Source organism: Castanea sativa, chromosome 9 (genome assembly GCF_040712315.1).
Source record: "Castanea sativa cultivar Marrone di Chiusa Pesio chromosome 9, ASM4071231v1".
Lineage (NCBI taxonomy): Eukaryota > Viridiplantae > Streptophyta > Magnoliopsida > Fagales > Fagaceae > Castanea > Castanea sativa.
The window spans coordinates 45,121,123-45,148,826 of NC_134021.1; the positions used below are offsets into that span (position 1 = coordinate 45,121,123).

Consider the following 27,704-nt stretch of genomic DNA (forward strand, 5'->3'; position numbering starts at 1 on the left):
TTATGACCAATAACAACTTAATACTTATGATTTATTGTGAAAATATAATAAAAATATTGTGACTATAGAACTTCTCAAGAAACTAGACTAGCCGCGTGTAGTATAGTTTTTATAGCTTTACTTCTTAAACTTTTTTTTTTTTTGGTGAAGTTGCTTTAATTTATAATCCCAAATCACGGATTTGTCATAACTATGACTCTATGAGAAGATCACCAAATATATGAGATCAAATATGATTAGTGGCAGAGCTAGCAAATTTCTTTGCAAGCTAAATATATTAAAAAAAAATCCAAAAAATAACCATTTAACAAATGCAATTTTCTTACATAGATCAAATTATATATATAATATTAATAAATACAAAAAGATTTTTAACTTCGAATTAGCATGAGATCACATTTAATATTTCTTCTAAAAGGATAAAATTTCAGATATCTAATTTTTAAATTAAAAATTAAAAAAATAAATTTTTTATTAAAAACAATTTACTTATATATTTCTAAGATATATTATCATGGAGAAAATTCTTAGGTACTCCCGGAATATAGTGAAATGGTGCTCCCTCCTCTCATATTCATGGTGGACCCCACCATGAATTTAATGAGCGGACCCCACCATGAATGTGAGAGGAGGGAGCACCATTCTCCGTGCTCCGGGAGTACCTAAGAATTACTCTTATCATGGTATAAGATTAATTATTAGAGGAAAAAAATAGTGTATTAATAATATACAAAATTTTCCATTTTTATCAAATACATTAAATACATTTTGAAGGTGCTACGTCCACAACATTTTTACAACATTTTTACAACAAATCATAGGTGGTTAGTTGTTATTGGTTCAAATTTGAACCTAACACTAAGATTACTTTTTTGCCTCAACAATAACAACCAGTAACATCCTGCCACTTAGGATTTGTTGTAAAAATGTTGTGGACATATCATTTCTCTTAATATTGCAAGAGCACTTAGAGGAAACAAAAAGGAAGCATTAATTATCTAAATAAACGAGTTACATGTTTTTAGTAAAAATCTAGGGGGCAATCATTTAAATTTATATCTAAAGATAATTTTTTTTTTCCAAAAATATAAGAGGAATGAGAGATTTTTGAAAAGCCAAGTCCCCATAGCATAATCACCAAGAAGTAACCATATTTGCTTAACATTTAATGCTAGTTTTGATTCATAATCTCAATTCTAATGGTCTTTCTAAATAGGAAAATATATAGCTTTTAAAGTAAAAGATCAAAGAAATTAATTTGTTTGATTAAAAAATCACTATAAATTAGACGAGGTCCTTTAACATTACATTCAGAAAAAAGTAGAGAAACTAATTTCATCAAAAAAGTTTTTAGCAATGGCTACTTTCATAAATTTTCTTTGTGTACTTTTCGTCCTTAGTTTCGTTGGCAAAGGTAAAGGATTCTATCAATGCATACAATCCTGAAGGGCATTTCTTTCGTTTAAGCAAAAAGATGATATTATATGAAAATGAACATTTTGTTTTATAATATGAAGGCATATGAACGATTCTTGTATTCTGAATGTTTTTGGATGTAAGGTTTCTCAGTTTCATTGTTCATGTTCATGTTGTTCATGCTTCTGAATTTGATTTAGTATTTCTAATTTGTTTATGTTTCTTTAATTGTAGGAAATTGTCAATGCACCCTAAGCCAAGTAACCATCAAACAATCTAAAACTGGAGAAGTTGTGCAACAAAAGCCAGTGTGGAGTGTAACAATCAACAATGGCTGCCCATGTTCCCAATCAGATTTGAAATTGTCCTGCAATGGTTTTCAGACAGTGAAACCTGTTGACCCTTCGGTCTTGTCTCAGTCCGGCAATGAATGCCTTGTTAACAATGGTTTGCCAGTTCAGCCATCTTCTTCAGTTAGCTTCACCTATGCTTGGGACACTTCATTTTCATTCCAGCCGCTTTCTTCCCAAATCAATTGTTCTTAACGAGGTTTCTCAAAGTGCCTGATGCTTTTTGTAGATTCATTTAAATTAGATGGTTTTTCATCTAAATAAGAGCTTTATTGTTGTACTCGATTTCAATTATGTTGTCTACGTTAATAATAATATCATGGGCAGCATAAAATTTTGATTTTCAAACCTTCATTTGAATTGCAGCATGTCGTCCATGCTCTTTTATATAGCATTGCCTCTCCTTTAAATTTTTTATTTCAAGTTGCACATGGTGTAATCAATTGTTCTTAAGGAGGTTTCCCAAAGTGCCTGATGTTTTTGGTAAATTCATTTAAATTAGATGATTTTTCATCTAAATAAGAGCTTTATTGTTGTACTCGATTTCAATTATGTGGTCTACGTTAATAATAATATCATGGGCAGCATAAAATTTTGATTTTCAAACCTACATTTGAATTGCAGCATGTCGTTCATGCTCTTTTATATAGCATTGCGTCTCTTTCAAATTTTTGTGTTGTCGCAAATGCTTTTGCGATTTAAAAATCACTTGAATTTTAATACAATACTTTTTTCAACAAATTAAATGAATATTTTCCATTAAAAAATTAACTCGTCTCTTTTACCCAATATGTCAAATAGGTTCAAAATACAATACTAACAATATATATATGGGTTAATTTCAAGTTGCACCTAGTGTAAACTTTAAGTAATATTACACTATTTAATAACTTATTATTAAATTCACCACCGCACACTCTTGGTGTGATGGTCACTCTACAGGTATAAATGCTTGTGGAGTGTGGGGGTAAGGGCCGAGGTTCAAGTCTCCAGGAGGGAGCTTCACACACATATACACTTAGATTAGGTTATAGTAAAAATTCTATTTTGTATCAAAAAAAAAACTTGTTATTAAATTCATATTTTGAAAATTCAACCATTGAATTAAATGTTCTATATGTTCTTAACATGCATGACAATTTTCAAGTCAATCGAATGCAATTTACCATTTGATCTATAAACTCATATTCTTTGTATTATTTTAAGCTACAAAAACATAAATTTAAACAATTAATTGATGACATAACTATTGATTTTTGATCATTTTTATATTTTGTAAGTATAGAGAATATACAAAAATAATATAATCTAGTGGTAGATTTATTAAAATTCACATCTAATTAAAACATATTAAATGATGTAACATTACTTAAAGTTACACTATGTATAATTTGAACCTCTCTCTCTCTCTCTCTCTCTCTCTCTCTCTCTCTCTCTCTCTCTCTCTCTCTCTCTCTCTCTCTCTCTCTCTATATATATATATATATATGTATGTATGTATGTATAAAGTAGCTATTTTTTCCTTTTCCTATATAATGGTAAGTGGTTCTAATAAATTTTATTAAAATTTGAATGGTAAGTAAATAAAACTATTTATTGTGGAATATAAATAAATAATAAAAATTAAAGAAATTATTAAAATCTTTGCTTAGATATATTGTTTGTTTGGGATTCGCTTATTTTGTTAAAATTGAAATTTTTTTGCTAAAAGTACTGTAGATAAAGGTAAAAGTTAGCTGAAATAGTACTGTGAGACCCATGAATAGTACCAAAAGTATAGTGTGACCCATAAATAATAGTAAAAATAAGTTGAATAGTAAAATAAATTGGTTTTTTAATTTGGAGCCAAATGCACGCAGAAGGTTAAATAGATATACATTCATTTACAACTTTGCTTTGGTAAAAAACTAAAGAGTGAAATATGACGGTAATTAAAAGCAAATGAGATAGTACTCATAGTGGGCTAAATGAAAGAGTTCTCTTAACCATCGCATATCCTTGGTGCGATGGTCACTCCACAATCACTTATACTTAAGGAGTGTGGGAGGTAAGGGCCGGGATTCAAGTCTATAGGAGAGAGTTTCACACATATATACACTTAGATTAGGTTAGAGTAGAATTTTATCTTGTAAAAAAAAAAAAAAAAAAAAGCAAGAGTTCTCTTATTTATTGAGGACTAGAAAAAAAAAAAATAAAGTCATTAAAATCTTAACTTAGAAGGTAAAATGAGATAAATTTATTAAAAGCTTTGCTTAGGTGAAAACTATCTCTTTAGAGCTTATGATGTTCTTGGTAGATTCACTTTACATGATTTCTAGTCATCGTCAAAATAAGAGCTTGAATTTTATTTGTATGGGATTTTAATTATGTGATCAATATATAATATATATATCGTTGGATAGCACTGAATTTTACCACGGTCATGTTCCTTCATAGCATTTATGTCTCTCCCTTCCTTTTTTGTATTGCAGCAAGCGTGTGAGTGTTTTTTTTTTTTGGCTGGGATCTTAAGCAGCAATGTATGGGATGGAAAAGTGCGTTGGGCCAATAACACTTAGATCTTGGGTTTGAGTATCCCTAATCCTCACTAGTGAGCGCGATAATGCCAATCTCTATCTATGTTGCCCACGGCGTGTAAGGATTGCCACCCTCTTCTCCTGAGCATTGTTAAAATATGAATTTTTTTTGTAAATTTATGGCACTGTGAAAAACATTTAAGTATATGAGGAGAGCAACAAATTGTTGTGTAGTCAAGCTACATATAGTACCCAAATTAGACTGTGATGTGGCCTACTTGTCCACGTAGGGGGTGTGGTTAACGTGACAGAAAAAACATGCCATTATATTTTTTATTACAAAAAAAAGCTATTTTCGATTCTTATTAGTTTTTTTTTTTTATAAATTTTTTAGAAAGGTTCTTATATTAATAATGACGAGTCCAAAAGGATGCTACCAATTTTGGTTCCTGTTGTCCCAAAAAATGATGTCATTTTGGATTTTCCAATAACCGAAAACTAGATTGTAACTTGTACTTATGCATAGAAACATAGGGGGAGTTTGGTTGGGCTTTTTGGAAAAGTGCATAAAGAAAAAGTTGAGTTTTTAAAAAGTGCATAATGAAAAAGTGATTTTTCAAAAAGCTGAGTGTTTGGTAAAAGCTGTTAAAAAGTGCTTTTTAAAAAAGCTGAGTGTTTGGCTAGCATTTATAAAAGTTGCAGTTTAAGAGATAAATTACCAAAAAGGACAATGTATATATAAGGGAGTTTATTTCATACTTAAATCAACTACTTCATATACTTAAATCAATTTTTCTCTTTCTAAAAAAATTATTTTTTTTCTCATCAATATTAGCTAATAATAACCTATCACTTAAGATTTATTGTGAAAGTATTGTGAAAATATTGTGATAAAAATTGATACTGATTTTAATTTGAACATACTATTAAAAAAAATTTTCTATAAAAATTATTTTTTTCTCACCAATATTAGCTAATAATAATTTACCACTTAAGATTTATTGTGAAAATATTGTGATAAAAATTAATACCGATTAAAATTTGAATGAACTATTAAAATTATTTTTTTCCCTTTCTATAAAAATTATTTTTTTCTCACCAATATTAGCTAATAATAACTTACCACTTAAGATTTATTGTGAAAATATTGTGATAAAAATTAATACCGATTAAAATTTGAGTGAACTATTAAAATTATTTTTTTCCCTTTCTATAAAAATTATTTTTTTCTCACCAATATTATCTAATAATAACTTACCACTTAAGATTTATTGTGAAAATATTGTGATAAAAATTAATACTGATTAAAATTTGAACGTACTATTAAAAATATTTTTTTCTCTTTCTATAAAAATTATTTTTTTCTCATCAATATTTACTAATAATAATTTACTACTTAAAATTTATTGTGAAAATATTATGAAAATATTGTAACAACATTCCCTTCTTTTTCTTTCCTTTTTCTTTGCATCTTTTTTTCTCCTCCACACGTTACTGCATTTCCTACTTTTTCCCTTTTTTTTTTCTTTTTTTTGTCCCACTCTCTTTTTTTCTCCTCCACCCACGTATAGCTCATTTCCTTTATTTCCTTCTTTCCTCACTTTTCCCAGCCACTTCTCCCATTCTCTAGAGCATTCCACAGAGCTCTCCTACTCGGGCTACTTCCTCTTGTTTTTTTTTTTTTTTTCTTCTTCTTCTTCTTCTTCTTCTTCTGCAAGAACTCATCCGTCCACAGAGGTACTACATCTCTTTTTTCATCTTTTTTCTTTATTTCCTTATTTCGTATTTCCTCCTTTGTTCTTTTTTTTTTCACACTCCATAGAAGATGATGATGAAGAAGATGAAGATGATTGAAACATAAGGATTTTGGGTTTGATTTTGAGTTGATTTTTTTTGAGTTGATTTTGGGTTTGATTTTGGATTTTGAGTTGATTTTTTTTTTTGTGGATTTTGGGTTTGATTTTGAGTTGGGTTTGGGATGGGTTTTCTAATGGGATTTGAGTTTATTTTAAGTTGTTTTGTGTTGATCAGATTAGAGAAATAAAAAAAAAAAAAAAAAAAACAGAGGAAGAGATAGAGGCGTGAGTGAGCTTGATGAGAGGTGTTGAAGAAGACGAAGAAAGGAGAATTTGGTAATTGCCTAAGATTGTTCAACGGATACATTAGAACGCGTACTGGCTTTTGGCAAAATGGACTTCCAGAGCTCCATAAGGGATTGCGCGTTTTATGCCTTGGTTCAAAACGCAACTTTTGAAAAAAGTTGCGTTTTGTGCTGAACCAAACACACATAAAGGACTGACTTTTTGAAAAAGTGGCGTTTTGGGCTCAAAACGTTGAACCAAACGGGCACATAGTCATAGGTGGCGTTTGGATTCCACTGAAGCTGCGTCTGCGTTTTCAGTTTTTTTTTTTTTTCATCAGCCGCAGTTGGTGACCCAATTTTCTGTGAACAGTGCATTCGTGCACTGTTCACAGACCCACAAATTTCACTTTTCAGCAACTTTTTCATTAAAAATGAGTCCCGCGGTACTATTCACACATTTTAAAATTATTTTGCTACAGTGTTTTCAATTTTCAGTTTTCAGTTTTCAGCAATAAATTCTATCCAAACGGACCCATAAAAACAAAAGAATTGAAGATTATTTTTTTTTTATATTTATTCAGATTTTGTTAATTATAATTTATTATTAGTTGAATAAATTTTGTAAATATTGATATTGTTAATCAAATTCAAGTGGAACTCCAAGGTGTGGCAAAGGGATCAAAATTGGAAGGTGGGGGTGGGAGGAAGAGGTTGAAAATCAGAGCGAGGGACAATCTCCTCCTTGCTCTACTGTTGCGTTAGGGACGATCACTTATCACATACATGAATATTCTAGTTACGTCCTGTGCTATTGTGACTATCAAATTATCAATAAAAAATTTAAATATAGATTTATTGGGGTGTTTTTCCATTTTAGATATTAGGAAATTGTAAAAATAGCAGAAAGGACATAACAATTGGTCTACTTTGTTTTGGTAGCATGCAGTAAAGCCCAGTTCCCATCCTTAAGAGTAGATACAAGCTCACAAAAAATAAGAAGCAAATCAAAAAAACCCACAAACAAATCATAAGCAAATCAAACAGAACCCACAGAGGCATAGATAAACCTAGACAATCCAATCAATATTTTGTGATTTAGATTTACAATTGGTGGAAGAGACAAATAGAGACGTTGAAGAGGACAAGATGAGTCGAGAGAGACAAACCTGAGCACTGGGAGTGATGGTGGCTTCAGTTTTAGCTTGAAGAAGAACGTAGAAGAGATTGTTTCTTTGAAGAAGAACGTGAGAGGATTTGAAATCAAGGGATTTGGATGCCTCAAATCCTGGATATGGAAAGGATTTGGATTTGGGCCCCTCAAATCCAAATCAAAGGGATCCAAATAGGATGCCAACAATTAGATTTAGTGATTTACCCAAGAACATCAACGATGAAGGTTGGAAAGACGAGACGGTGAAAGAGAAGAACCTGCTTCATATCAGATGCAATGTGAGAGAGAAGAAGAACCGTATGTTTTTTCTATTTTTGGTTTTATAGGTTAACCCGACTAATCGGTAACTAATATTCTATTCAAATTATACAAATGATTAAGATTAAAACAAGTAAATTTAATGGCTGAAATTCACGTTGGTACAGTACCCCAAAAAAAAAAGAGGAAGTACAAGAGAATGACCCTTTATCTAATCATTATCGATTTACCTAATTCCTAATAACAAAAATACCATTTTAAATGGTAAGAAAGCTAAACGACATTCCCTCCTCAATTATACCCTTGTCCTCATGGGTAACTTTTTTGTAAGGGTCTCTCTCTCTCTCTTAACAATCTTCAAGTTTCTCTTCTTTTTATTGACAAACTTGTGTTTCTCCTCCAAAATGATAACAAACTAAAGAAAGCATTTCCTTTTCTCAAATATATTTGAAATTCAATAATTTTTCCATCTGACAAATTACATCAGTAGGATTTTTTTTATCGCCATTAAAGTGGAGCAAATTAAACTAAGCTAGCTTCGAGTTGAATATGTTGAATGAACTACTTGGTTTTTACTAGTTTGGCCATTAAGATATCCTGATTCTTTTAGATTGTGCAAATCTTCAACTCGATCACAACTTTGGCTACCTGCAAGTTGATTACATCTTGATTTGTTTCAGCCACATAAATCTTCAACTTGAATATTACTTACACTATTCGCAAGTTGATCATGGTGAGTGAAAGAGGCAACTCAAAACTGCAAGTAGCCAAAGTTGTATTTTTTTTTTTTTTTTTTGATTAGAAATCTGGAAAGAACTTCATTAGACCGAAACATGATACAAATTTGTTACATCTTTGAGCACTTGGTCAGCAATAATGGGAGGAGTATCTTCTACCCATATTTTACAATCCTTAATAGATTTGGCCATCCTAGCCATCACATGAGCTGCTACATTTCCTTTTCTGCTAACATCCACCATGAATGTAATCTAAAAGCTAAGTTGCTATATTGAAGTGCATGAAAAAATATTAGCAAACACGAAAGCAGAGCAATTATATTGCTCATGAATGCTAAATTATATGAACAGTTCAGGATTTAATTGATATGAAATATTTAATTGACATAAATAAGCATTTGACTACTTAATTTTCCACTAGATGGCATACAGAGATACCTTGATTCATACTAACATATATTGTGCATTTAAGAGAGAAAAGAAAAGAAGATAGCCATTTAGAGCACAATTTGAAAATTTTAGGAATATGCAACCATTAGATTTTGGGAGGCGTAATTCATGGGAAACACCCAAAACACTTCCGTAGACATTTAAAACAAAGTAAACCATTTTCTAGGTTGTGCCATATGCAACTCTGAAACTATATTATGAATTTAATCTCGATAAATGAGAATCCTTGAGAACCACCACTAAGTTTCACATAACCCTCTCTTGCTTGATAAGCAAAATATAAGAAGGGAATAAAATCCATGACATGCAAAAAATAGACCATGCCAATCATAGATACATTTTTTTGTGAAAAATCCAAAAAGAATAATTTTTTAATAACATGTGATATTGCAAACATTTTCTCTCGCCAAATGCCATTTGAGCATCAAAGGAAAGAATGTTGCTCACATCAAGTTAGACCCAATAAGATTGACTAGGGAAGAAGAATACAAGTGCACACAGAAGCACGTAGCATGTCTTCCATAATATTCATGGCCCAACGCGATTGACCTGCTCGACCATGTGCATTGATAAGAGCATTGTAAGTCTCAGCATCAGGCTTGCACCTAGCAAGAAAGGAAATGATATGTCACCACAGCTGTCAGGAATGGTATCCTTATAACACTCTTAACCTACAAATTATCAAATTGACAACATAAGCAGAACTAACATAGAGAATCATGAAATAATATTGTCTCATTATTAGACAATTTTGTAATTGTAAGACGCTTGGACCAGATTGCTACAAATGCATAAGCATAAGCTCAAAAGTATACTATCTGGTTTTCAATTTCTTCATTAAGTTTAGAAATTATACGCTGCATGCATTAGATATTTGATTTTCTTTCCTGTCAATTTGACCCAATTCAATCACAAGTCATCAAGCAAACCAGTTATTTGGTCCAAGAAGCAAACTTTGCCTTAAATCTATTGGAAATAAGAGAAGGACTAGTGACAATTCATAATTAACACAGCCTAATTACCATTTACCAAGAGGAATTTCTTTTCTGACCAATCTGCTTCCTAATGTAATAGGATAATCTGAGAAAATACATAAGATGCATAAACAAAAGGCATACCTCCACTCTTGCATCTCAAAAAACAAACCACGTGCTTGATCTGTCCGATTATGCCTAGCATGTAATCTGATCATCATATTATAAATATCATTCCGAGGACAATAGTTCTTTTGATTTTTCATCCACTGGAAAACTTGAATGCTATGTTCAATAGAACCCCTCTGTTATCTCCTATAACAAGCAAAAAACAATACTTTTCAATATCTTGTGTAAGCGCCATGCAGAAATGTATTGATATTCACACCAATTTTTATTATTATTATTTTTCAATTAGTAAGTTGCATATGCACCCAATAGTTCTTTAACCCTCACCCTCTTTCCGTTATTATGGGAAGAGAGAGTGCCATTTTGAGGTAGAGGCCAAGTTTTTCATTTTACCCCAAGTACAATACTTTTTTGCCTACAACGTCTACAACAACACCAAGCCTTTAGGGTCAGCTATGGATCCTCAACAAACTAATTAGGCCAGCCCCACGTTTTATGGGACGCGATAACTTGTATTTACAATAGATTCAATCATAATAAAGTTACTAAATTTTATGCTGGCCATCAACCTACCAAAACCCTTCTCCTTTTTTCAGGTGTGGGACTGACTCTAAACAAAATATATGACACTGAGCATAGGCACGGGCAGAGTTTTGCCTTAACTCCCATAATCAAAATGACACTATTTCAATCAACTATTAATCATCAGTTGGTATTTCAATTATATTTCACATTTGTTGGCACATCATGAGCATAGAAATCCATTTCACAAAAAAAAACCCACCTCAAAATCTCCAAATCTAATTCAATTAGCGTATTCAACTGAGCTAATTAGCAATGCAAAATTAACAAAATTGGGCAAAAATAAATAACTCTAGCAGATTCATTCATAATAAAGCTACTAAATTTAAGTTGGCACAGCATGAGCATAGAAATCCGTTTCACATAAAACCCACCTCAAATTTATCAAATTGAACCAATTTTGGTATCCAACTAAGCAAATTAGCAATACAAAATGAAGTAAAAACTTGATTGTTTCGAATACCCTGATAGGAAGTGGGAAATTCTTTCTGGCAAAGCGGCCAATCCAGCGATTCAACACGCCCTCAATGTCGTCATGAGGGCGGAGTCTGAGGATTTCATGGACCACTTCCGACAAAGTCCAGTCCCTCTGGAAGCGGTTGGCCTCGACTCGGAGGCGGTAGCGTCTTTGAATATCGGCTTTCCTGAGGCCGGTGAGGTGCGGGGAGACTTCGTGCTTGCCCTCGTCATAGTCCACGCTCACTTGCTTGTTTTCTTCGAAGGAGGAGTTGTTCTTGCAGAGGATATTGGTTTTGGGTCGAGTTGGACTGAGTTTGAGTTTAAGGTTAAGGTTAAGGTTAAGGTTCAAGGTTATGGTGTTGGTATTGGTGTCCATTGCTCATTTGCTGAAGAGATAGTGCGTGTGTTTAGTGAAGTGGATAATCCCATGCGCGCCTTGCGTTGTTGTCTTGTGGAATTCAGCCATCGTCGCCCCTACATCCCATCCCATGGTTCAATGGCCACTGGGGCTCTTTTTTTTTTGGCGAGTCCATGGGTACTATCAGTGCACAGTAAAACATGTCACTTGGTTTACACTTGGTTCGAACTTCGAAGTGACGAGCAGGGCTCGCTTCTTAATTATGACCGATAACAATTTTGAAAGCTCAATTAGTGTAAAAGCACCTCTATTTATTTATATTTTTAATTTTAAATTATGACTTTAATTTAACTAAGTGTGAAACAAGGGTAAAAAATGTGTAATAAACTAAAATAATACTCTAATGTATACGCAAGTACAATAAGTAAAAAATGTAAAGTTTAAAGAGTAGGGAAGAGAGATGCAAATACAAGATAACACCGAAACATATTATCAAAAAAGAAACTGAAGTACTAGGTGAAAAACCTTTTCGTGGCTTTTCAAACCGAAATCGATCCACTAGTGAATAAGTTGGAGTACACGAATATCAAAAAGACTATCCAAGTCTAATTTACTAAATGTACTTGAGCCCTAAGCTCTAGCCACCAATGAACTTTTCAGAGTCTTGTCTTCACTAGTTATCCAGATCTCACAATTCCGCTAGATTGCATCAGCCACTCAATGACTTCTTCCAATGCTTTCCATAGGCACCAAAACTTTTCTCAATATTCAGAATAGGTTAGGCAAGTGTTTGAGCTAAAAACTTCTCAAGGATGTGTAGATGGAGAGGTATGAGTAAATGGAAACTTTAGAGCAATGATGTAGAGAATTGTTGGTAAACAATCTCTAACTCTTAAGTGTTTAGCTAGGGATTTCTCTCTCAAAATTTTTTTGAATAACTCCTTTTTTTTTTTTTATTTTTTTTTTTTATAACATTTCCTGGGTAATGAGGGTTCGAATAGTGTTAGTAAAGGTATGAAACAAGGCACACTCAGAATAATCAAGCAGAGAGTTTCGTGGGTCACTCGCGACTTGGCCTGAGTTGCGAATGACTTGCGAAATCCAGCTTGTCAAAGACTCTTCAAATTCCAATATGTGCTTCTCACATGACCTATTTTGCGGGTTGGCACTCGTGAGCTAGTCGCAAGCTAGTTGTGAAATTCTCATCTTCACAGAATTTTCACCGAACTCTTACACACAACACTTACATTAAATCTCACAAAAATATAGGGAAATGATTGAATAGAATTACAATCAAATTTGACATGGAATTAAAGCTAATATAAAACATAGTTGTAAATTACAACTTTACAAACTTAATACCTATAATTTGTTATAAAAAATGTAATGAAAAATATTGTAGACGTAACACTTCTCAAGAAACTAGACTAGCAGCACGCAATATAGTTTTTAGCTTTAATTCTTAAGCTCTTTTTTTTTTTTTTGGTGAAGTCACTTTAATTCATAATCCTAAATCATGGATTTGTCATAACTATGACTCTATGAGAAGTTCACAAATATATGAGATCATATATATATATATATATATATATATATCAAATTATATATATAATTTTAATAAATACTAAAGATTTTTAACCCTAATTAGCATAAGATCAACATTTATTATTTCTTCTAAAAGGATACAATTTCATATCTCTAATTTATTAAATTAAAAAATAAAAAAGAAAGTTTTTATTAAATTTTTTTTACTTATATATATCTAAGATATATTATCATGGTATAAGATTAATTATTAGAGGAAAAAAATAGTGTATTAATAATATATAAAATTTTCCATTTTTATCAAATACATTAAATACATTTTGAATAAATGAGTTATTAATATTATAAGAGCAATTAGAGGAAACAAAAATGAAGCATTAATTATCTAAATAAATGATTTACATGTTTTTAGTAAAAATCTAGGGAGGCTATCATTTAAATTTATATCTATAGATAATTTCTTTTACCAAATTATCATCTGCTGACTACCACGCTGCCACCATTGCTTGTTTTCTTCGAAGGTGGAGTTGTTCTTGCAGATGATTTTGGTTTTGGGTCGAGTTGGACTGAGTTTGAGTTGAAGGTTAAGGTTCAAGGTTATGGTGTTGGTATTGGTTCCCATTGCTCATTTGCCGAAGAGAAGCAGAGAGAGAGAGAGAGAGTGTGTCACTGTGTTAGTGAAGTGGATAATAGGTGGGATAGGATTTATCAAATAGATTCTGAACTGAAATTTTATTGATGAGTTTTTGAACTGAAATTTTATTTTACATATTACATGCATATTTAAAGACTCCAAAAAAAAAAAAAAACTAATTATTTTAAGTAAAATTATTTCTAAACATATCCTAAATTATACAAAACCGTAACAGTAATAACAAAAATAAATTAGGCTCATAATGTGGAAGACGGACTCTGGCCTTAGCTTAGTGGCCCGCTTATAATCAAAATTAGTTTTTATGATGGGGTTAATATAATTTGCAATGGGAGATTTGAACAAGAAGAAGACTATTCTATACTTTGCAAAAATATGCTTTGAACTTTATTAACATGATCTTTTTTGTTACATTATTCACTATGTGTTTCACTCTTCTCTTTTGTTTCACTAGTCAGATTTTTTCTAAGATCCTCCCTTTGTCTGTCTTAATTCTTTTTATAATCTCCCTTCTCTTTCTTCTTCATCCTTATCTTCAACTTGGTTCTCCTTATTTTCTTCTCCAACATGTGCTATAGTAGGTGTTGTCCTAGCATGGTTGGGCAACTTTCTCTTCTTTTTTTGAGGTTACGATGAACAAAAGACTTTTGAGGCTTTTTGTTTTATTATGATAAGTTATTTGTTGCATTAAATGCGATTGTGTCAGGTGGGTTGTTGTAGATTTATCAGGAAGATTTAGAGGACATTCTCAGATATTTTGTGTGTACTTCGGTGGAAAGCCTTTGGTAGTTTGGAACATGAATTTGTGTGGATAGTATAGTCAACAGGCCTTCACCTTGAATGGTACAAGTGATCTACTCGTACTCGGACAAAAGGTGATGGATCCTGTTAGGTTAGTTTTCGAGGTTCGAGATCTTTGGGGCATTTCTAATGGCTTTTTCTCTCACATTTTTCCTGTGTTCCGGGACATGTGCCTCCATAGTTGGGCCCCTTATCTCGAAATGATAAGTTATGCGTCTGTTTTGATCTAAGGCCCAATGCATTCGTGGGTTTTAAGTGCTACTTCCCTACACATAACATTGATTGTTGTGCTTGGATCACAAGCACCTCACAAATGGACAAAGTTATGCATAAGAGCAAACGGTTTTCTTATAAGGAAACCAACCTCCAAAAAGCTACAGCTTAGCACCTACATGCTCAGCGTGTGAATTGTCCATAGTGTGGGCTTTGATATCAATTGTTATGAGCACAAATTTTTCTTCTTGTTAACTACTTTGAGGAAAACAAGACCTTCTAGTTCGATGATGAAATGTACTACCTCAAGGGAATCCATACCTCCAATGCGAAACTTCTCCCAATATCAATATTTTTTAGCATGTTTTGTTATTCATCATCAAGCCATAGAAATAGATGGCTTTGCAAGAAAATTATCACATTTAAATTCAATTGAAACCCAATCTTTATTTACTGCAAGTAGATAAGATTTATTTAAAGACTAATCTAATAATTTATCCAAACTTTATCTATTTACTCACCTCTTAATAACAAAAATACAATTTTAAATGATAAAAAGACATAAGAAATAACTTCCTATTAATGTAAACAATTCCACTCATATGTACTCCAATGGATAAATTAGATGTAAGGACCTTCCTAGTGGCGTAGCCACTTGAAGACCGAGGGGGGCCTAGGCCCCCCAAAATTTTTCAAAAAAAAATATATTTTTTTGAAAATATCCTAAATAATTTGAAAATTTTTAAAAAACTTTATTATTTTAGCCCCCCACACCGGATAATATACCTATATATTTAAGAGAGTTTAAATAAAATACAATCTATAAACACATATGTCAACAAAATACAATAATTAAACACTCAACATCTTTAAAATAAACATATAGGTATTTTAACAATTACCTTCACAAAAAAGGAAAAAAAATTATAATTTTCATCCCAACACATTTAAGGCTTACTTGTACATAGCAGTAGAAAAATTGAAAAGTCTTCAATACTTGATGACTTTAGATCTCTTAAAGAGCATAGGTTATAGTTTTGAAAAAAGATGTTTAACTTTTATATTATTTTATGTTTTGGACTTTGCGCATTTCATAGTTGATTAAAGATATTAAATCGTTTTGTCAATCTTGTCTCATGATTGTTTAATTTTAATTAATACACTTTTGTTTATAGCACATATTGAGTTATGAAGTATTTTACATTACTATTTTACATTTCATACACAAAAAAAAAAAAAAAAAAAATTATATGGCCCCTCCAATTAAAAAAATTAAAGTTTTTATTAAAAAAAATTTACTTATATATTTCTAAGATATATTATCATGGTATAAGACTAATTATTAGAGGAAAAAAAATAGTGTATTAATAATATACGCAATTTTCCATTTTTATCAAATACATTAAATACATTTTGAATTAATGAGTTATTAATATTGCAACAGCAATTAGAGGAAACAAAAATGAAGCATTAATTATCTAAATAAACGAGTTACATGGTTTTAGTAAAAATCTAGGGAGCTATCGTTTATATTTATATCTAAAGATAATTTCTTTTACCAAAAATATAAGAGGAATGAGTTTGAAAAGTCAAGCCCTTATAGCATAATCACCAAGAGGTAACCACATTTGCTTAACATTTAGTTTTGATTCATAATCTCAATTCTAATGGTCTTTCTAAATAGGAAAATATATAGCTTTTAAAGTAAAAGATCAAGGCAATTAATTTGTTTGATTCGAAAATCACTATAAATTAGACAAGGTTCTGTAACATTACATTCAGAAAAAAAGTAGAGAAACTAATTTCATCAAAAAAGGTTTTAGCAATGGCTACTTTCATCAAATTTCTTTGTGTACTTTTTGTCCTCAGTTTCGTTGGCAAAGGTAAAGGATTCTATCAATGCATACAATCCTGAAAGGCATTTCTTTCGTTTAAACAAAAAGATGATATTATATGAAAAGGAACATTTTGTTTTATAGTATGAAGGCATAGGAACGATTCTTGTATTTTGAATGTTTTTGGATGTAAGGATTGTCAGTTTCAGTGTTCATGTTCATCTTGTTCATGCTTTTGAATTTGATTTAGTATTTCTAATTTGTTTATGTTTCTTTAATTATAGGAAATTGTCAATGCACCCTAAGCCAAGTAACCATCAAACAATCTAAAACTGGAGAAGTTGTGCAACAAAAGCCAGTGTGGAGTGTGACAATCAACAATGGCTGCCCATGTTCCCAATCAGATTTGAAATTGTCCTGCAATGGTTTTCAGACAGTAAAACCTGTTGACCCTTCGGTCTTGTCTCAGTCCGGCAATGAATGCCTTGTTAACAATGGTTTGCCAGTTCAGCCATCTTCTTCAGTTAGCTTCACCTATGCTTGGGACACTTCATTTTCATTCCAGCCACTTTCTTCCCAAATCAATTGTTCTTAAGGAGGTTTCTCAAAGTGTTTGATGTTTTTGGTAGATTCATTTAAATTAGATGATTTTTCATCTAAATAAGAGCTTTATTGTTGTACTCGATTTCAATTATGTTGTCTACGTTAATAATAATATCATGGGCAGCATAAAATTTTGATTTTCAAACCTTCATTTGAATTGCAATATGTAGTCCATGCTCTTTTATATAGCATTGTCTCTCCTTTAAATTTTTTATTTCAAGTTGCACATGGTGTAATCAATTGTTCTTAAGGAAGTTTCCCAAAGTGCCTGATGTTTTTGGTAAATTCATTTAAATTAGAGCTTTTTTCATCTAAATAAGAGCTTTATTGTTGTACTCGATTTCAATTATGTGGTCTACGTTAATAATAATATCATGGGCAGCATAAAATTTTGATTCAGCATGTCGCTCATGCTCTTTTATATAGCATTGCCTCTCTTTTAAATTTTTGTGTTGTAACAAATGCTTTTGCAACTTGAAAATCACTTGAATTTTAATACAATACTTTTTCAACAAATTAAATGAATATTTTCCATAAAAAAATTAACTTGTCTCTTTTACCCAATATGTCAAATAGGTTCAAAAAATTAACTTGGTGTGATGGTTATTTCACCTCAAACCGAAATTATTTTGTCAACTTCAGGTAAAATGTCTGATGATTGTTTGTTGTTGGGGCTGGGTGATTAAAATTGTTGATGAGGTTGATGAATTTAGGTAAAAGGGTTTTTTTGTCAATAGATTTTAATTTTATTTATCTTTTGGGCTGAGGATTGTGATTTTTGGGCTGGGTGATGTTATTGTTTAAGCTGGGTCTTGATTTTCATTTTGGAGGGGGCCGAAGTTATGCTTTCTTGGATCCAAATTGAATTAAGATGTAATATATATATATATATATATATATATATATATATATATATATATATATATATATATATAAATCTTTTTTAATGTCAGAGGGGCCCGGGCCCCTTTCGGCCTATATGTGGTTCCGTCGCTGATGTAAGTACCCTTCAACATGAAGTCTGAAAATTTGCTCTGTAATATATTTAAGTTGAACAAAATTATTTCAAAAGAAGAAAAAAAATGATCACGGCAATTATTTCTTTTGACTCATTCCTGCTATGAAGGCAATTATTTCATCTTCCTCAAAAAAAGAAAATAGAAAAAAAAGGCAATAATTTCATGTGATTCAAAAATCATTATAAATTAAAAAAATATTACGTTCACAATATTTTTACAATATTTTCACAATAAATTATAATTGGTAAATTATTGTTTGTTTTAATTTGATTCCATAATTTAAATGACTTTTTTACACATATGTAACAAGCAATAACCTCCTACTTAGGATTTGTTGTGAAAATATTGTGGATATAGTGTTTTTCTTATAAATTAGACAATTGTAAATGTAAAAGAAAAATGTTATGTCCACAGTATTTTAAAAAAAAATCATAAGTAACATATTGTTACGGATTTTTATTGGTTGACAAATAGTAATTTTAGTAGTAGGCTTCTAATTATGACCAATAACAACTTAATGCCTATGATTTTGTGTGAAAATGTATTAAAAATATTGTGGACTATCACTTCTCTAGAAACTAGACTAGCAGGTACAGTTTTTAGCTTTAATTCTTAAGTTTTTTTTTTTGGTGAAGTCGCTTTGATTCATAATCCTAAGTCACGGATTTGTCATAACTATGACTCTATGAGAAGTTCACAAATATATGAGATCAAATATGATTATTGGCGGAACTAGAAAATTTCTTCAGGGGGCCAAGCTAAATATAATAAAAATAAATCCAGAAAATAACCTTTAATTTAAAAAAAATGCAATTTTCTTACATATATCGAATTATATATATATATAATATTAATAAATACTAAAAGATTTTTAACTCCTAATTACCATGAGATCAACATTTATTATTTCTTCTAAAAGGAAAAAATTTCATGTCTCTAATTTTTTAAATCAAAAATTAAAAAAGAAAGTTTTTTTAAAAAAAATTTACTTATATATTTCTAAGATATATTATCATGGTATAAGAATAATTATTAGAGGAAAAAAATAGTGTATTAATAGTATATAAAATTGTCCATTTTTATCAAATACATTGTGAGGATACTTCCCCAATTAATCGGATTTATCCGCTTTGGGGAGCCAGTCCCTCACGGTTTATCGGCTCGTCCCCGAGTGCAGGCAGGATTTTCACCAGGAGCAAGGGCTAGACCTTGGACTCACAGGCTTGACACCAAGTCCCACATCGGTTAGAGTTCCCTCCCACACATGGTTTATAAGCTTCTGGAGCGACCATGTGTGTACCACTTAATGTGAGGATACTTCCCCAATTAAGCTTCTAGAGTTCCCTTTTAATGTGAGGATACTTCCCCAATTAATCGGATTTATCCGCTTTGGGGAGCCAGTCCCTCACGGTTTATCGGCTCGTCCCCGAGTGTAGGCAGGATTTTCACCAGGAGCAAGGGCTAGACCTTGGACTCGCAGGCTTGACACCAAGTCCCACATCGGTTAGAGTTCCCTCCCACACATGGTCGCTCCAGAAGCTTATAAACCATGTGTGGGAGGGAACTCTAACCGATGTGGGACTTGGTGTCAAGCCTGCGAGTCCAAGGTCTAGCCCTTGCTCCTGGTGAAAATCCTGCCTGCACTCGGGGACGAGCCGATAAACCGTGAGGGACTGGCTCCCCAAAGCGGATAAATTCGATTAATTGGGGAAGTATCCTCACATACATTATATGCATTTTGAATTAATGAGTTATTAATATTATAAGAGCAATTAGAGGAAACAAAAATGAAGCATTAATTATCTAAATAAATGAGTTATATGTTTTAAGGGAAAATTCTTAAGTAGTCCCGAAGTATAGTGAAATGGTGTTCTCTCCTCTCACATTCATGGTGGGTCCCACCATGAATTTAATGAGTGGGTCCCACCATGAATGTGAGAGGAGGGAGTAGGGGTGTAAATTCGGGTTACCGTGTCGGGTTCGTGTCGTGTTGAGGTAGAGGTATTCGACTAAATGACTTAACACTAACCCGATCCATTTAATAATCGTGTCATGATCCTTCAACCCTAACCTGACCTATTAATAAGGCGGGTTGACTTGACCCAACCCATTTAACACGCTTAATAAATGAGTCGTGTTGGGTTGACACGAATGTAACACAACCCATTTCTACCTGCATAACATTAAATATAACATCTATCTAGAAATAATTTTTTTTATATCCCAAAAGTAGTGCATACACTTTAAGTCTTCAACCCACATTCAAAATAATATAGTTCAACAAAAATAAAACATTCATCTATAAATAAGTTCTTTACACTCTAAAAGAAGTGCATACACTTTAAAGAGAGAGAGAGAGAGAGCAATAACCAATTTGAGAGTTGACACTTTGAGTTTGAGAATTGGGCGTGAAAATAGTAGTACAATTGAAATAAAAAAAATTTATAAGAAAGTTTAGAGATTTAGGGTTTGTAGGGTTAAGAGATCTAGGGTTTATAAAGTTTCAATTTCCAATTATATCCCTTGTAAATTTTTGTAATTACTCTTTTTTTTTTTAAATTTAAAATATATGTTGGATATAAAAGGTATTTGACAAATCTAAAATAAAATGAATATTTATTTGTTATATGAGTTAAATGGGTAATGTTATGTGGATCATTTCGGGTTGACACAAATAAACTGGTGTGTCAAGCGTGTCTATTGCGGGTTACACGGGTTGACCTGCTTATGACACATTTCTTATCGTGTCACTTTCGAGTCGACCCGTTTATGACCCAAACCCATTAAGACCTAACCCTAACTTGAAAAAACCTATGTCAGGTTTGTGTCGTGTTTGCGGGTTGGGTTGAACATTGACACCCCTGGGAGGGAGCACCATTCTCCATGCTCCGAGAGTACCTAAGAATTACTTTGTTTTAAGTAAAAATCTAGGAGGCTATCATTTTAATTTATATCTAAAGATAATTTCTTTTACCAAAAATATAAGAGGCATGAGAGATTTTTGAAAAGTCTAAGCCCCCATAGCATAATCACCAAGAAGTAACCATATTTGCTTAACATTTAATGCTAGTTTGATTCATAATCTTAATTCTAATGGTCTTTCTAAATAGGAAAATATATAGCTTTTAAAGTAAAAGATCAAGGCAATTAATTTTTTTGATTCAAAAATCACTATAAATTAGACAAGGTCCTGTAACATTACATTCAGAAAAAAGAAGAGACTAATTTCTTCAGAAAAGTTTTTAACAATGGCTACTTTCATCAAATTTCTTTGTGTACTTTTCGTCCTCAGTCTCGTTGGCAAAGGTAAAGGATTCTATCAATGCATACAATCCTGAAAGGAATTTCTTTCTTTTAAATAAAAAAAAATGATATTATATGAAAAGGAGCATTTTATTTTATAATATGAAGGCATATGAACGATTCTTGTATTTTGAATGTTTTTGGATGTAAGGATTGGCCATGCTATCTAATGCATTGCAATCTTTCTACCATATATAATATTCACGTCTTTTAGATATGTTTTTAAAGATTTTTATTAAGCTTATTTTATTAATTATGACATCTTTAGCTCTCATTTGAGAGGGAAGAATAGAATGGAATGAAAAAGAATGAAAATAATAATTTTAGAATATTCTTCATTTTCTTTGTTGGGGAGTTTTAATGTTTGAGAGTTTAAGCAGGAGGGAATGGAATGTGTAGGAGAAAATACTCATTCCTTTCCACTCCCTTATCATCATTCCATTCCATTTCATTCCATTCCTTTACGAACTCCCAAACAAAGCCTTAGAGTCAGGACTATTGTCAAGTTCAGTGTTCATGTTCATATGTGTTGTTCATGCTTTGGAATTTGATTTAGTATTTTTAATTTGTTTATGTTTATTTAATTGTAGGAAATTGTCAATGCACCCTAAGCCAAGTAGCCATCAAACAATCTAGAACTGGAGAAGTAGTGCAACAAAAGCCAGTGTGGAGTGTGACAATCAACAATGGCTGCCCTTGTTCCCAATCAGATTTGAAATTGTCCTGCAATGGGTTTCAGACTGTGAAACCAATTGACCCTTCGGTCTTGTCTCAGTCCGGCAATGAATGTCTTGTTAACAATGGTGTGCCAGTTCAACCATCTTCTTCAGTTAGCTTCACCTATGCTTGGGACACTTCATTTTCATTCCAGCCACTTTCTTCCCAAATCAATTGTTCTTAAGGAGGTTTCTCAAAGTGCCTAATGTTTTTAGTAAATTCCTTTAAATTAGTTGATTTTTCATCTAATTAAGTGCTTTATTGTTGTACTCAATTTGAATTATGTGGTCTACATTAATAATAATATCATCGGCAGCATAAAATTTTGATTTTCAAACCTTCATTTGAATTGTAGCATGTCGTCCATGCTGTTTTATATATATAGCATTGCCTCTCCTTTAAATTTTTGTGTTGTAGCAAATGCTTTTATAGTGTAGTTTATTGGCTTTTGTTTTTTTCCAATATAACCCACTAGATCACGAAGTCTTTGAATAGACTTTAGCTTGTAATCCGTTCTCTACCCCCCCCCCCCCTCTCCCCAAAAAAAGAAAAATAATAATGCCTTTCACCAGCTAAATAAAATCATTCTCTTCTTAAAAAGAAAAATATCATTCATTAGGTAAATGTCTTCATTTCCTTATTAAAATTTAAATTCAAACTTCAAAATAATCACTATTCCCCCAAGAAAAAATGATAATATTACTATTGAAATATCACTTGAATTTAAACAAAAAAAAAAGAAAAAACTTTTTTCAAGTAATTAATAAAATGAATCTTATCTATAAAAAAAATAACTCGTCTCTTTTACCCAATATTTCACAAAAAATCATATAGGTATAAACCACTGTATTTTCATTTTCCTATAATAAATCATGGAATATATAAATAGTAAGTGAGAGATAACTAAAAAAAAGATTATAACAATAGACAAAAACCAGAATTTTTTTTTTGAAAGGGACAAAATAAGAAAAAAAAACCAGAAAAAAAATTGTAATATAATTATAGAAAATAAAATATAGTATAAACAAAAACACACAACTATTTTTTTTTTTTTTTTTTCAATCACAAAACCAAGTACATGAAATTAATACCATTGATTTTCCATGGTTTGAGTTAGGGGTATACAACTGTGGGGAGTAAAAATATCTTAATAGGGATATGGGCCATTGGGCCTTGCTAAGGAAGGCCGACCTACTCTTGAGTTTAGGGCTTGTTGATAGTTTAGGTCGGCCCATACGCCGAGGATCCGAGGACCTAGCCGAGGATGTTTTTCCCCTCGGACTGACATCAGAGAATCTGAGACTTCATGGTAAAGGTTAGGGAATGACACGGTCAAGACCAATGGTTAAGGGGGGTGAACCCCAGAATGTCCCAGAAGCACCGGAGTTGAAGAAATGTCAAAAATAAAGGCTGCTACCTCCACATTAAAGACCCTGCACCTACCACCCTGGCCGCATTAATGGGGAGGTGACACTTGAACAGTGGAAGGGAAACTTCTAGTTACTGTTCAAAGGCACTAAGAAAAGAAATATCTAGGCTAAGGGAGGGATTGGGGCAACACGTGTATAAAGTACTAAAAAGAAGGGTATTTAAAGGGGGATCTGGAACAGAAATAGGGACGGAACGTTTTGTAACCTAAAAAGACAAGAGACTAAGGGTGAGATATAATATAAGAACAGCTCTCGGCTTACGTCCGAGGAGGCCCAGTTACAATATTCCTTGTTGTTTTCAATTACTTGCAATCCTTAGTTTGTCATTTAATCCTCATATACTTCCAACCTGGGTTTCAAGCCCACACTCTACAAATTCTTATTGTTTAAGGCTCATTGGGCCTGAGCCCATAACTGTTCTTGGGTCCAGGTGCAATTGTGCACTTACAATTGGCGCCGTCTGTGGGAAACCTAGTCTAGGAGTAGTAGGGATGTTATGGCAGGCTTAGGCTCTCACCATGCAGAGTCATAAGGATCACAACCAGAAGATCATTTCGAACGTCTTGAACATCGTAGGGATCGCGAAGGAAGCGTCCATACAGAATATCCAGGGGCTAGCCATACTCATGAGGGGGGTAGCACTACCCACGATGAGGGCTCTAAATCCATGCAGAAGGAAATTAATCGTTTGAAGAGGAAGTTACGCCGTGCTAAACGTAAGGTTTCCCCGTCCTCATCTAGTTCTTCCTCAGAGAAGGATAAGGGACATGGCTACAGTTCAAGGTCATATTCCCCCACCAGTGCAACATCCTCTGGTGAGGAGAACGACCAGCCAACCCGCAGACATAAGAAGCTTCGTCCTAGGGGCTTAGGCAACGATACCATGAGTAGGGCGTTGCATCAACTCTCTAAATCTCCGTTCTCACGGAGGATTGAGAGGGGGAGGCTTCCCAGGAGGTTCACCCAGCCCACGTTTACCATCTATAATGGCCGGACTGATCCGGTGGAGCACGTGAGTCATTTCAACCAAAGGATGGCAGTGCACTCTCACAACGAGACTCTGATGTGTAAAGTCTTCCCCTCCAGTTTGGGACCTGTGGCTATGAGATGGTTTAACGGTCTCAAATCGGGGTCTGTGGGCTCGTTTGGAGAGCTAACCAGGGCGTTTGCTTCTCGGTTCATTACTTGTAGCAGAGTCCCTCGGCCACTGGACTCATTGCTATCCATGGTCATGAAGGAAGGGGAGACACTGAAAGTGTACTCCGACAGATATTGGGAGATGTTTAATGAAATAGACGGCGACTTTGATGAGGTGGCGCTTAATACCTTTAAGGTAGGCCTCCCTACTGATCACGACCTAAGAAAGTCTTTGACGAAAAAGCCCGTCCGCAGCGTACGTCGTCTTATGGATCGTATTGATGAATATAAAAGGGTAGAGGAAGACCAGCAACAGGGAAAAGGAAAGGAGAAGGTTATCCCGCAAGAGAGAAGGGATTTCAGGTCGGATAGATATCACAACAACAAGCCGAGGAGGGATTATTTCGGACAATCCGGCTCAGCAGCACCCCAGGCTGTAAATACTGTGTTCCGAGAACCAGTGCATCAGTTATTAGAAAAAGTTCGTAAAGAGCCCTTCTTCAGATGGCCCGGCAAGATGGCAGGAGACCCTGCGAGAAGAAATCAGAACCTTTTCTGTCAATACCATCAGGATGTGGGCCACACTACTGAGAACTGTCGGACCCTGTGGAACCACCTAGAGCAGCTCGTCGGTGAGGGAAAGTTGAAGCAGCATTTGTGTCAGCCCACTGGGCAGGTCAGTCAAGTTGGTTCAAACAACCAAAGGAACAGTTCATCTCGGCCAGCATTGGGAACAATTAATGTTATCTTCGCCGCACCTGGTAGGACCGGCTCAGGTCCCTCTAGGGTCATGGCGGTTTCCCATCCGCAGGCCGAGGATGTGGGTGGTAGGCCGAAGCGATTAAAGAGCACTTTACCTGTCTTGGGTTTCTCCGAGGAGGATAAAATAGGGACTATCCAGCCCCATGACGATGCTCTTGTGGTTACCCTCAGAATAGGGAATTATGACGTAAAGAGGGTGATGATCGATCAGGGCAGCGGTGCAGATATCATGTACCCTGATCTATTTAAGGGGTTAAGGTTGGAGTTGGAAGATTTAACTCCTTATGACTCACCTCTTATTAGCTTTGAAGGGAGAGCCGTTGTGCCAAAAGGACAGATCCGTTTACCCGTTCAATCCGGCACAGAAACGGTTGACGTAGATTTCATTGTGGTTGACGCGTACTCTCCATATACAGCCATCCTCGCTAGGCCATGGCTGCATGCCCTGGGAGCCGTCTCCTCTACCTTGCACGTTAAGGTTAAATTCCCCTCGGGGGAACATGTTGAGGAAATCCTCGGCAGCCAGGTAGTGGCCAGACAATGCATCTCGGCAGCAGTACTTCGTCAGTCTGAAGTCGAGTTATCAACCTTGCCCATCCAGGAGTCATAGCAATTAACAGCTCCGGAGGCACCTGGAGCGATGACAGAAGATGGGGCTGTTTGCGAGGGGTTAGAGAAGTTTGTGATAGCAGATGATCCAGAGAGGTTCTTCCAAGTTGGCATACTTTTGCCATACCAAGAGAAGATGGAGTTGTTAGAATTCCTGAAGGACAATGTAGATGTCTTTGCGTGGGACCCTTATGAGGCTCCAGGCGTAGATCCAAGCTTTATTTGTCATCATTTAAACGTCAATCCGGCCATCGTTCCGAGGAGGCAGCCACCTCGGCGATCTTCCCGAGAGCATTCTGAGGCTGTGAAGGAAGAGGTTCTTAAACTCAAAAGGGCGGGGGCTATCAAAGAAGTTTTCTACCCTGAATGGTTGGCTCATACTGTTGTCGTTAAGAAGAAAAACGGCAAGTGGAGAGTATGTGTGGACTTTACTGACCTGAACAAGGCCTGTCCTAAAGATTCTTTCCCAATGCCACGGATTGATCAACTGGTAGATGCTACTGTCGGACATCCTCGGATGAGTTTCTTGGACGCCTTTCAGGGTTACCACCAAATTCCCTTGGCGTTGGAGGATCAGGAGAAGACTGCTTTCATTACTCCAACGGGGAACTATCATTATAAGGTCATGCCATTTGGGTTGAAAAATGCTGGGGCTACTTATCAAAGAATGATGACCCGAATGTTTGAACAGCAACTGGGGGAAACCATAGAAGTATACGTGGATGATATGGTGGTAAAGAGTAAGACGGTACCTTCGCACATGACAGATTTGGCCGACACCTTCCAGATGCTGAGGAAGTATAAGTTGCGCCTTAACGCCTCCAAGTGTTCTTTCGGCGTGGGATCTGGAAAGTTCTTAGGATATATGATCACTCATAGGGGCATAGAGGTGAACCCAGTGCAGGTTAAGGCTATTCAAAATTTGCAGCCGCCTCGGAACCCCAAGGAGATTCAGAAATTGACCGGAATGATTGCTGCGTTGAACAGATTTATTTCTCGGTCGAGTGGCCGGTGCCGTCCTTTCTTTCAGTTGTTGAACAAGTGGAAAGGGTTCCAATGGACCGAGGATTGTGAGTCAGCTTTCCAACAGCTTAAGCAATATCTATCTCGGCCACCCATTCTATCTCGCCCTGATGTGGACGAGGTGTTATTCGCTTATCTAGCTGTGGCTATTCATGCGGTGAGTCTAGTCCTTATAAGGAATGAAAATGGAGTGCAAAGGCCGATCTACTATGTTAGTAAGTCCTTGAATGAAGCCGAGGTGCGCTATTTGCCCTTGGAGAAAGCACTTCTGGCTGTAGTCCACGCTACGCGCAAACTTCCTCATTATTTCCAATCTCATACTGTGGTTGTTTTGACCCAGTTGCCGCTCAAGGCTGTGTTGCGTAGTGCTGATTATTCTGGCAGAGTGGCAAAATGGGGAACCATTTTGGGAGCCTTTGATGTTAAGTACAAGCCTCGCACCTCGGTGAAAGGTCAGGTCCTCGCTGATTTGGTGGCAGAGTTTGCTGAACCATTGTTAGAAGAAACTTCAGAGGGAGCGCACATGGGTGAAAAATCAGTTGGTGTGATCACAGCCGTATCGCCCTCGGCTT

General features: G+C 34.3%; 4 protein-coding genes across 4 annotated transcripts; 3 read left to right on the forward strand and 1 right to left on the reverse strand.

Moving 5' to 3' along the window:
• Positions 1 to 1,356: 1,356 nt before the first annotated feature.
• LOC142609297 (uncharacterized protein At1g05835-like) lies at positions 1,357 to 1,961 on the forward strand. Its single transcript, XM_075780873.1, has 2 exons — positions 1,357 to 1,414; positions 1,651 to 1,961. Exons 1-2 carry the CDS (start codon positions 1,357 to 1,359, stop codon positions 1,959 to 1,961), a joined length of 369 nt encoding a protein of 122 aa, XP_075636988.1.
• Positions 1,962 to 9,171: 7,210 nt separating this feature from the next.
• On the reverse strand, positions 9,172 to 11,706 carry LOC142611383 (pentatricopeptide repeat-containing protein At2g41720-like). Its single transcript, XM_075783498.1, has 3 exons — positions 11,130 to 11,706; positions 10,100 to 10,270; positions 9,172 to 9,586 (listed from the first exon to the last, which is right to left on the reverse strand). Exons 1-2 carry the CDS (start codon positions 11,499 to 11,501, stop codon positions 10,247 to 10,249), a joined length of 396 nt encoding a protein of 131 aa, XP_075639613.1. The 5' UTR covers positions 11,502 to 11,706; the 3' UTR covers positions 9,172 to 9,586; positions 10,100 to 10,246.
• A 4,813-nt stretch (positions 11,707 to 16,519) lies between these two features.
• On the forward strand, positions 16,520 to 17,124 carry LOC142609298 (uncharacterized protein At1g05835-like). The gene is made up of 2 exons (XM_075780875.1): positions 16,520 to 16,577; positions 16,814 to 17,124. Exons 1-2 carry the CDS (start codon positions 16,520 to 16,522, stop codon positions 17,122 to 17,124), a joined length of 369 nt encoding a protein of 122 aa, XP_075636990.1.
• Positions 17,125 to 21,399: 4,275 nt separating this feature from the next.
• LOC142609299 (uncharacterized protein At1g05835-like) lies at positions 21,400 to 22,355 on the forward strand. The gene is made up of 2 exons (XM_075780876.1): positions 21,400 to 21,457; positions 22,045 to 22,355. Exons 1-2 carry the CDS (start codon positions 21,400 to 21,402, stop codon positions 22,353 to 22,355), a joined length of 369 nt encoding a protein of 122 aa, XP_075636991.1.
• Positions 22,356 to 27,704: the final 5,349 nt, after the last annotated feature.

Coding starts and splice junctions, on each gene's coding strand:
- LOC142609297 (XM_075780873.1), top strand. CDS start 1,357: ATGGCTACTTTCATAAATTTTCTTTGTGTACTTTTCGTCCTTAGTTTC. Junction 1,415..1,650: donor CCTTAGTTTCGTTGGCAAAG/GTAAAGGATTCT, acceptor CTTTAATTGTAG/GAAATTGTCAATGCACCCTA.
- LOC142611383 (XM_075783498.1), bottom strand. CDS start 11,501: ATGGACACCAATACCAACACCATAACCTTGAACCTTAACCTTAACCTT. Junction 10,271..11,129: donor ATTTCCCACTTCCTATCAGG/GTATTCGAAACA, acceptor TGCTTGTTATAG/GAGATAACAGAGGGGTTCTA.
- LOC142609298 (XM_075780875.1), top strand. CDS start 16,520: ATGGCTACTTTCATCAAATTTCTTTGTGTACTTTTTGTCCTCAGTTTC. Junction 16,578..16,813: donor CCTCAGTTTCGTTGGCAAAG/GTAAAGGATTCT, acceptor CTTTAATTATAG/GAAATTGTCAATGCACCCTA.
- LOC142609299 (XM_075780876.1), top strand. CDS start 21,400: ATGGCTACTTTCATCAAATTTCTTTGTGTACTTTTCGTCCTCAGTCTC. Junction 21,458..22,044: donor CCTCAGTCTCGTTGGCAAAG/GTAAAGGATTCT, acceptor ATTTAATTGTAG/GAAATTGTCAATGCACCCTA.